The sequence below is a fragment of the Diorhabda sublineata genome, chromosome 1 (assembly GCF_026230105.1).
Source record: "Diorhabda sublineata isolate icDioSubl1.1 chromosome 1, icDioSubl1.1, whole genome shotgun sequence".
Lineage (NCBI taxonomy): Eukaryota > Metazoa > Arthropoda > Insecta > Coleoptera > Chrysomelidae > Diorhabda > Diorhabda sublineata.
The window spans coordinates 11,976,155-11,987,217 of NC_079474.1; the positions used below are offsets into that span (position 1 = coordinate 11,976,155).

Here is an 11,063-nt window from a genome sequence, read left to right on the forward strand (position 1 = left end):
TTTTGGTTATTTCTATATTTTTTAAATTCTTTTTCATAAATTTTTAATGATTATCCTCACACACAAACTTATATAACGAAAGGTATAAAAGACACAACCTTACCTTCAACATTTCAATGTTCAAAAATTGGAAAATACCACTAAGATACAATACAGGCTTAAAAGTATCAGTAAATGCACAAGAAAACTCACCAAAACAAAAAAAAAACAAATTAAAACTTGGGTAAACGATAAAATTTACACAATACATAGTCAGAACAGAATAATAGTAGATAAAACTTTTCGCAATGTATAAGCATTCCTGTTCAGTCGCTATAATGTTAGTATATATAAATACTATCTAAAATACCACCATTTTATTAAGAACTAAACTAAATACGTTAAACATTAAAATCAATTTAAACGAGCATGAAACGTCATTTTGTATACCTGTCAAGGAAAGCGCGCTCTGAAACCATGTATTCAGTTGGTGGGACGTTTGACTATAACAATACAACGCACCTGTAGCACTATTTTTTGTAAATCGACTTTTTCACCTACAAATTTAATAATAATAATTGAAGTAAAAATCTATACTAAGTATATTTAACAAGAACGATAATAAAAGGTTTTTATAAAGAATTAATAATAAAATATTCAATAAATACTAATTGAATATCTTGTACTAATTTACACATTTCCGTAACATGGTTTGTTAGACATAATACATCTGAATGTAAAAAACGGTTATTCTGGCAATATTATATGTCCTGTATATATCTTAAATAGCGAGTGAATTATTGGAAGATAAAAATAAGAGCTACAAAAAAACTAATTTTGTAATATATATTGGAATCCAAAATAGAAAACATTCTAAAAAAATTATTTTTATAAACGACAGCTATCAGAAGAGATCAAAAGCTTTAAGAATAGAACCAAATAATGATTGTTGTTCATCTTTTTTCAATATCCATACTATAGACAGTAGAAAAGGATAAATATTAATTTGCTCCACCGTATATTATTTGAATTTAATAATTTATATTGTAGGTATAGGGTGGTTATTCTCGACATCTAAATAGATGTTTTGAAAACATAATTTAAATGATAAAATTCAACAAGCGAGTATTTCTAATATGCTCAATTGATTTAGAATTTTAAGAGTATTCTACTATTTCCGGTTGTCTATTTCAAATCCTAGATAAAATAACGTATTTAATTTTATATTACTTTGAGTGTATTTATCGGTTATGAGTTACACTATGTAATTTGACACACTGTATATAGTAATATTTATAAATTTCAAATTAAAATGGGTTATCTGGAAATACAAATTGTTGTATAACCAAACTTTAAAAGAATCACCCTATATAAGACTCATACTTGATTAGAGTACTAGACATGTACATAATTGTATTCACCATTAACCGATTCGAAGGTAAATAGTACCATATACATCACCTATTTACTTCGCCCCACCTTTTCCTCAAATAATTCCCACGTGTTTATACAATAACAAACGAAATTTTCCTCAGTATACAAACCAACTTTAGATAGTGTACGAAGCTAAAGAAAAAGTAGAAAAAAATGTGTGATATAAGTGCTCCTAAACAACGAATTCTAATCATTTTTATGTTGATTTTTTATTCAGCTATAGCACAAGTCAATTTACCACCAGCTTTTATTCCTAATTCTAATAATCCACAATATAGGGACAACAATTTTCCTAATTTATACAAACCAAACGACGGAAGAAGTTTTTCCGGTACTACTTCTTACCCCCCGATTAGTTCTACTCCTCTACCACCCTACGACGAATTTTCTTACAACGTTAATGACCCTAGGAATGATTATAATCAAAATTTCGGACAGAGACCCAGCGATTTATCACCAAATTTCGTTCCTAAAATAAATAACGTAAGTCCTAATCAATTTGGCCGAAATGAGCAACGATCTTTCGACGATAATTTCAATACTAGAAATAGAGTCGAGGGAGATATACGTGGAATTTTACAAGCTCTAGACGTACAAGCGTCTCAAATGTGTACCAATAACGTAGCTGCTCAATGGAATTTCGAAACTAACATCAATCAAGCCACGCAATTGGAAGCTGTAAGTAACTAATTTTTTATCTATTTTTCTTTCTTTTAAACTTATTTTCCTTTGAATCATCTTCGGTATACCACTATTATGATACTTTAATTAGATGTTACCTGTTAAATATAAAAAGTCTTTTAAAACATATCGCCTTGTATAACGTTTCGTTTTGATACAGTACTTTCATCAGTGAAATGACTGGTCTAAATAAACAGGAAGTTTTTTTCTGTGAGAGCTTCGTACAAGACATTCTCTGTATTGTTTTCGACTAATTATTGTATCCCACGGTATATTATAACAATATAAATTATAACAATTTTTTTCAGATTGTTATGAATTATTAATTATGTTAGTAGCTTAGAATTACAAGAATTATTTTATAAAAACAACAAAAAGTTTTGCATTAAAAATATAAAACTGAATACTTATCACTGCATTACGTTTGTTGATTAAAAAAAAAAATAAAAAGATAGTAGGGCAACGTCCTACATTCAATTATCTGTCTTTTTTATAAATAACCTTAAATTTTTATTGCTACTATGTATTTTAAATTCATAGGTAATCATTGGTACTTATGTAGATTTAGTAAAACTAATATAAAAATCCATTTAAAATTACGAAATTATTTAATTCTCCATTAATTTTAACACGAAATTCATTTTAAATGCTGTTAAAAATGGCGGGAATCAAAATAGCGTCTAGACAAATATAGTCCTTAATGACACAGTGTATATTTCGTATTAAATTTAGTTGTTAAAAATTGAAATAATAAAAAAAACTGTTAATTGTAACATTGACATACCTACGTTTTTATGTGTGAATTGCATAATTCGTAAAAGAAACAGTGTTTTACTAAATGACCATTTCTCATACAGGGTCATTTCATGTGTGTGCCCTTGACTTTTTTAACCTTAAAAATATTTCTCAATCGGTCCTAAACAATAGGATATCTTTATTTTCACAGATATTTGTAAGTATTACATAAAGTTAAAAATATAATTAAAACATTATATAAATATTTTGAATACTGAAAAAATACGCTCGAAAAAAGGAGCAGTGAACGCCATTTTTTTCTCAGTAATATTTTCGTCATTAAAATCGTATTGTGATTCATTAAAAAATTTTCAACAGGATGTTCAAATTGGCAGGTATTTAAAGACAGTAATAAAAGTTGAAAAAATATTCTATATAATGGGTAATAATATAATTGTTAGTTAAATATATGCTGTTTGAATGAATAACAATGACTGAATAGTTAATTTAATTATGGGAGTGACCGTGGTCTATTCTCGGGATTCATATTTCAAGTTGCTGACCTCCCGTAAAAGGTACATTTATATAAATTCTGAAAAAAAAGTAATTTCACTAATTAAAACAAATAAAATTACTTTGACTGTAATAAAGCTTTAGTATAAATTACATTTTGATTATATAAAACTATTTAATTGAAAAAGTTAGGTTAGAAATTGGAATGGGTAGAAAAAGTAACTGTCATTGGAATCAGACGAATAGATACAACAATTATTATAATTTTGAAACGAAATCGATTTCAGATTATATTTTGCAGTGGTGATCCCTTAGAACGAACAATAATACATATATCAATGCCATCTATCAACAAAAGTTGTAGTTTTACATCGCAATGCAAATTTTTTGGACTAATTTAAAAAATACACATAAGTAAATAAAATAAAGGTTCTTTCTTGTGAAAATAACATTTATGTACATTTGAATATACGCTGTTTAATACGAAAACAAATAATTTATTATTATACTGCAGCCATCTTATTATTATATTACTTTTTGAGAACACTGTATATTATTATTATTATCAAGGTAAATAATAACATTAGAAATATTAATGTAACCTTACCGTGATATAAATAAATTATATTAAAATGTGACTCAACCTTAATTAGTTTTTTTTATGATAATTGACAATTTGTCATTAAGACAATAATAATTGTAGCATCGAAAAGGGGAGGGGTGATCATGATCAACGTCCATTTTGGTAGATTTTTTATTGTGCTTTGTTTCACTCAATAATTTAACTGCATTGAGTATTACGAATCATATAATAGCTCCTGATTTAAATAATTTACTCTATATATATAACGTATGACTCTGAACTCGGCCATGAAAATATAATTTAATATTAAATGCCACGTTTATCTATTTGCATAATCGTGGTCATCTTTAATTAAATATTATATTGTATTTCTATTGTTTCGATATGGCGCACCTCGTATATAAGTTTTTTTACATATTTTTACTAATAAAAACAATTTATATGCTTAAAATTAGCGGGTTTAGAAAAAATTATAAAGTACTCTATAGGTAACAGCTGGAGTGAATTATTTTGACAGATGGCGTTCATGTGGGAAACAATATTGGCGCGAAGAATCAGTTACCGATATACTTCATAACGCCATATTTAATACGTATATTATTCGTGTTTTAGAAGTAAAAAACTTATTTTGTACCTTATTACATTGTGTTAATTATATTTGAAATTATCTAATTATTATTTATTTAAAAAAAATGAGTTTAAACGCTGTAAATAACTGGCTGTGGTGTAGTGTTTATGTAGTAGGAATTTTTGATAAAGACATCAATCATTTAGGTAGATCAGAGCAACTACAAGGTAAATAATTGATTAATATGTATATATAGCTAAGTATTGTGGTTAATTGTTTAGTTATTCACATTCTTACATAATAATTTACTGCGGATTTCGTGGAAATTATCTCATACTGCATATTATTAAAATGATTGTAGAAATAGAATCATCGTTTTTTTCTATATGCGGATTTAACGATTATAACACAGGAGAACTGTTACAATTATTTTAATTCAAATATACACTGAAATTATACAAATACAATGTATCAAATTATTGTTTCATATATAAAAAATGAGATGTTGGTTAAATTTTTCTTACTTATTAAGTGCATATTTGATTTTTATTGCATTATTTCATACAACTACCAATTTAATTGAATAATACTCTTGTTTTTTTGTTAAATTATATATTAGTCATAATATGTGGATGTCGTGTAGGAAATTTGAGGTAATTATTATGAGACATCAATAATTTGACTTTAATTTATTTGTAAAAAATTCAATAATCATCGCATGAATAATATAACCTTTTATAGTTCTTTGCACTGATAACCGCGTCATCTCTTTCAAGTCAATTATTCTGTTATCGTAGAAAATTGAAAAAAATATATAGAGGTGGCAATTGATACTTGGACCTGTTCCAAGATCTCTTAATCCTATATCAAATAAACTGTTTGATTATAGCATTTCTGTATAATTAACTTTTTCTTAGTCTGTGATAAATTTAAATTACGTTCAATAAAATACACGTTATTTTGCTCTATCACAAGCGGGCTTAAATAACTGTTGATTCCAGACAGAAACTTCCACCTCTATTCACGCCTGACAAAAAATTTTATTTTCGAACTTTTTTTTTAAGATCAATGCTCAACAGATCTATTCAGAATTCCAGCACGGAGTTTGGGAATTGTTGAATAAAGTTGAAAACGTACATAAGTTGGATCCTCAAACTTACAGGCAAATACGGTATTATTCAGTCATAGGTCCTTCCGCATTGCCTCCGGAAGAATTAGATAGGGTGAGTCATTTATACGAAATAAAATTATCAATTATTTATATAATAATATAATTTTACTTTCAGTATAACAGATTAATAAATGACATGTTGGCAGTATATAATACTGCTTCGATATGCGGTTACAATGATCATTTCCATTGCGGCTTGAGGTTACAACCTGATTTATCGAAAATTATGGCGAAAAGTCGGAATTGGGACGAATTGCAATACGTATGGACGGAATGGAGGAGAAATTCCGGGCAAAAAATGAAAGATACATACGAGCAGATGGTGAAATTGTCGAACCAAGCCGCAAAATTGAACAGTAAGTTATTTTAATATTATTTACAACATGGCAACTATGTCATTTCTATATGATTAATAAGCTTGACAGTTGAGGTTAAGATAGTAATGGCGGGAGTTAAAAATTTCAATTAAATATTATAGTAATTAATGAATATCAAAATGTGAAACTTATTTTATATTTCAACGATAATAATCACTTTTTATTAAATGTAAATTGCTTAGGTTATGTTTATAACAGCCATCTTGAATGATGAATCGAACGGATTTTACACAATGTACCATATTGCCACGTTTAACTTTATTTCAAAGATGGTTAGAAATAAATATTTAGACTGAATTATCTTTATTTACTAAAGATTTTATTAAAGTTATTATAATTTCATGATTAAATACATAAAAAATTTCGTATAGTATTTTTATTGAAAAAAATGTTTTTTTTTGTGAGATTTTACGGATACCGCCGATTACTGGAGTTTTCCGTTCGAATCGCCAGCTCTAATGCTCGATTTGGAAGACGCGTGGAATGAAGTCAAACCTCTCTACGAGCTTCTTTTGACTTATGTCAGAAGACGATTAAGGGAATATTACGGTCCGGAAAAGATAAATAGACAAGCGCCTTTACCGGCACACATTTTGGGTAATATGTGGGGACAATCTTGGAGTAACATATTCGATATAACTCAACCTTACCCCGGTCAACATTTTTTGGACGTGACGCCGGAGATGATCAAGCAGGTAAGCTTCAAATATTTTTATAGGTTACTGTCTATTTGTCATATTATCGACATACCCTGTATATGAAAAAACTTTGTTATTTGAAAACCTTCGCAATTGCGCAGATATTAAATGTAGACGTTACATAACCTCTAAAAATTACGATCTTATTTGAAAATATACCAAGTTGCGCAGAAGAAAAAACCGATTCACGATCTTATTCGAGAATCTGGAAAACTGCGCAAAAGTTGAAATGTGACGTTCAAATTATGTGCAAACAAAGAAAATAGCGCATATGCGAATCGTTAATGTTATATAACCTTAAAAAACCACGATCTAATTAAAAAATATAAAATATACCGCAAATGCTAATTGCTGACGTCACATAACCTCCAAATTTCGATATTATTCGCAAATATATAGAGAATTGCGCAGACGCCAAACGTTCATATCACATAACCTCCAAAAAACTATTTTAATTGGATATATGGAAAATTGCGCAAAACACAAAGTTTCATGTCAAATAACCTTCAAATTACGATCTTATTTGCAAATATAGAGTCGCGCAATTGCTTTAATGCTACATAACCTCCAAAAAGCTACATTCTCATTTGAAAATATGAGAAAGTGCTGAACCTCGACGTCATATAACCATTTAGTTACGATCTTATTTGCTAATAAATAAGAATTGCGCAATCGATAATGTTACATAACCTCTAAAAAGCTACGATCTCATTTAAACATATGGAAAATTGCGCAAAAGCCTAACTTTAACGTCAAATAAGCTTCAAATACGATTTTATTTGCAAATATAGAGAATTGCGCAGATGCCAAACGTTCATATTCCATAATGGTTTCTATTTTCTATGATTTCAATTGGAAAAATGGAAAATTGCGCAAAAGACAAAGTTTTATATCAATCAATATACAAATTACGATCTCATTTGCAAATATAGAGAGTCGCGCAATTGCTTTAATGCTACATAACTTCCAAAAAGCTACGTTCTGATTTGAAAATATGAAAAATTGCGCAAAACTAAAGCTTTGAGGTCACATTACCTCCAAATTACGATTTTATCTGCTAATAAATAAGAATTGCGCAATATGCCAAATTGCGCAAAAGACTAACTTTAATGTCAAATAACTGTCAAATAACGATTTTATTTGCAAACACAGAGAATTGCGCAAACGCTAATCGTTAATGTTATATAACCGCAAAAAAGTAACGATGCTATTCAAAGATATAGAAAATAGCGAAAATGCTAAATAATGACGTCACGTAATTTACAAAATACTGTGAATTTTTTAAAACAGGAAACTATTCGATGAGGTCACCTGCAAAAATCTGCTAAACTATAAGAAATTGCCTAGTAGTTGAACGTTGACGTCACATAACCCGAATATATAGGAAATTGCGCAGATGCTAAAAGCTTACGTCACATAACTTCCAAAAAATACATGTTTCCGATCGAAAACTGTGTCGATTTGAATTGAAACGATCAAGTTTGATTTAAATTTATTAGTATGACGTTAATCTTTAAAATATTTAGGGCTACACTCCAACGGATTTGTTCAGACTGTCAGAAGATTTCTTCGTATCGATGAACATGAGTGTACTTCCCTTGGATTTCTGGCAGGGATCGGTACTTCAAGAACCGTTGGATAGGATCGTTCTGTGTCAACCGTCTGCTTGGGATTTCTGCAACCGTCGAGATTTTAGGTGAAATTTCGTTTTCGAATTTTATATTCAGGTTCAGTAGGGCGTTGGTAGAAAATATCGATATTTCTTTGGTCGTTTCAGGATTAAAATGTGCACCAACGTCAATATGAAGGATCTCATAACGGCGCATCACGAAATGGCGCATATTTATTATTTCATTTTGTACAAAAATCAACCGAAAGTGTTCAGGGACGGCGCCAATCCAGGTATGTCGTTAATTTTTTTTATTATAAAATATATCAATTACATTTTTCAGACTATTAACAGCATAATCGAATTAGAAGAAGAAAACTAGCTTTTTGCTTACTCTACATGAACATAGATGGCGTTAACAATCATTTTGTAGTTTTTTTTATTATTAACTGTTCTAATAATGTTTAGTGAAGTTATTTTAATGAAATTCTCATTTTTGGAAGAAAATTTGCTTTTTGTTTATTTTTCAAGAAAATGGATGCCGTTGACAATCAATTCCGAGATTTATTCAATTTTGAGGAAGGAAACTATCTTTTGGTTTATGCTAGTCGACCGTAGATGGCGTTAACAATCATTTTTCAACTATTTCTCAATATTAACCATTTTAAAATTCTTTTTCGGAATTATTTCGATATAATTCTCATTTTTCAAAGTAAATTTGCTTCTTGTTTATTCTACAAGAACGTAAATGGCATTAACAATCACTTTTAAATTATTAACTATCCAGAAAACATTTGTTTTGATAATTCCAATTACGAGAAGAAAACTTTCCGTGACAACGGTCAACAAATGTCAACTGTCATTGTGATTTTTACGTTCTGTGATAATTCCTTCATAGAGTTTCGTTCTTCTGAAAACTATTATAGTGAGTTTAACATTATTTGATGTTTTGTTTTAAATTTCTAGTTAGTTTTTATGACAATTGTCAATAAATGTCCACTGCCATTGTAAATTTCACGTTCCGTGATAATTTTTTCATAGAATTCCGTTTTGGGATTATTATGGTCAACGTCTTTCAAAATGTAAATTGTCATTATAAATTTTAAGTTGCGTGATAGTTCCATGGAATAAAATTATTGTTTTTGTGTGACAACTATTATAGTGAATTTAACGTCTTTGATGTTTTTTTTCCAAATTTCGACTCAGCTTCCGTGACAATTTCCAACAAATGACAACTATCATTGTAAATTTTACGTTCCATGAAAATTTTTTCATGGAATTTAGGTATTTCGCTTTTGTGAGAACAATTGTAGTGAATTTAACGTCTTTGATGTTTTTTTCCCAAATTTCGAGTTAGTTTCCGTAACAACTGTCATTGTCAGTTTTATGTTCCGTGATAATTTTTTTATGGAATTAGATTATTTCGTTTTTGTGACAACAATTATAGTCAATTTATAGTCTTTTATGTTTTTTTTTCAAATTTCGAGTTAGTTTCCGTAACAACTGTTAACTGTCATTGTCAATTTTTCTGACTAAAAACACATCAAAACATACATTCACGACTCAGTAGACGCCATGTTGTTATTGTACTGATTGACAGCTTCAAATAGCAAATCTAGGCTCCACCTATACGAATTTGTACATGCACTCAAATAACGTAATAAAACAATTTTCAATCTGTCAAAATAGTTAAAAACTTTTGACATACGCCGATATTTTTTTCATTGAAAAATCCGTGTAAATTTATGTCACGTCATTTTTTATAAATGACATTTTGACAATTATTTTAGCGTTCCATGAAGCGATTGGTGAAGCGATAGGTCTGTCGGTAGGGACCCCGAAACATCTTCAAGCTTTAGGATTGGTTCAAAAATCCATAGATCGCATTGCCGTCGATATAAATTTCTTATATTCGATGGCTTTGGATAAAGTCGCGTTTTTACCGTTTGCGTTCGTCATGGATAAATGGAGGTACGACGTTTTCAAAGGCGATATACAAAAAGAAGAATACAACTGTCATTGGTGGCTTTTAAGGTAAATAACATTATTTGTGTGATTAAATAACTGAACTAGAAATCGATTCCCGCTCGATTATCGATTATTTATGAACAACCACTGACATTTATCACAATAATCAAATAAAAAACTGATCGAATCGAACTAGAAGTCAGAGATGGGCGATAACTTTATATAAAGAACCGTTACAAAATACGTTTTCAAAAAAATATGAATTCCAGTAATCAAAAATTGCCAATCGTCTGTAGTTTACCGTTAAATTATATAAATATACAGGATGTTTCGTAAAAAATTATCGCTGTTAATACAGTATATTTGAATTATCTAAAAAACAAAAGTTTTATTTAATCCAAAACTCCGTCGAATGCCTTCCTCAAATTCATTTATCATAATTTTTTAGTGAGAGATACCAAGGCATCAAACCACCGGTACTAAGGTCAGAGATCGACTTCGATCCCGGATCAAAGTACCACGTTCCTGCTAATATTCCATATTTGAGGTGAGTGACTATTTTTTCCGATTATTTATGCAAAATTTTGCTAAATTATTTGATTTTCAACGTAATTATACAGAATGTCCCAATGAGTTCAATTTGAATATACAGAATGTACCAATAATTCAACTGTCGCTTTGATCGAACCTAAAATGTCTTTGACTACGCATTAACTGTCGCTTTGATCGCGCGTTAACCGTCGCTTT

The 11,063-nt window shown here is 29.3% G+C and overlaps 1 protein-coding gene across 1 annotated transcript in view; it reads left to right on the forward strand.

Annotated features, from left to right (window-relative positions):
• The first annotated feature begins 1,512 nt into the window (after nucleotides 1-1,512).
• LOC130452374 (angiotensin-converting enzyme) overlaps nucleotides 1,513-11,063 on the forward strand; it is a 50,420-nt gene continuing 40,869 nt past the window's right edge. The window contains exons 1-8 of the mRNA XM_056791612.1: nucleotides 1,513-2,091; nucleotides 5,558-5,716; nucleotides 5,780-6,020; nucleotides 6,447-6,736; nucleotides 8,266-8,435; nucleotides 8,517-8,641; nucleotides 10,139-10,382; nucleotides 10,765-10,863. Of these exons, the coding sequence (XP_056647590.1) occupies nucleotides 1,567-2,091; nucleotides 5,558-5,716; nucleotides 5,780-6,020; nucleotides 6,447-6,736; nucleotides 8,266-8,435; nucleotides 8,517-8,641; nucleotides 10,139-10,382; nucleotides 10,765-10,863 (1,853 nt within the window). The 5' untranslated portion in view covers nucleotides 1,513-1,566. The remainder of the gene's footprint in view (nucleotides 2,092-5,557; nucleotides 5,717-5,779; nucleotides 6,021-6,446; nucleotides 6,737-8,265; nucleotides 8,436-8,516; nucleotides 8,642-10,138; nucleotides 10,383-10,764; nucleotides 10,864-11,063) is intronic.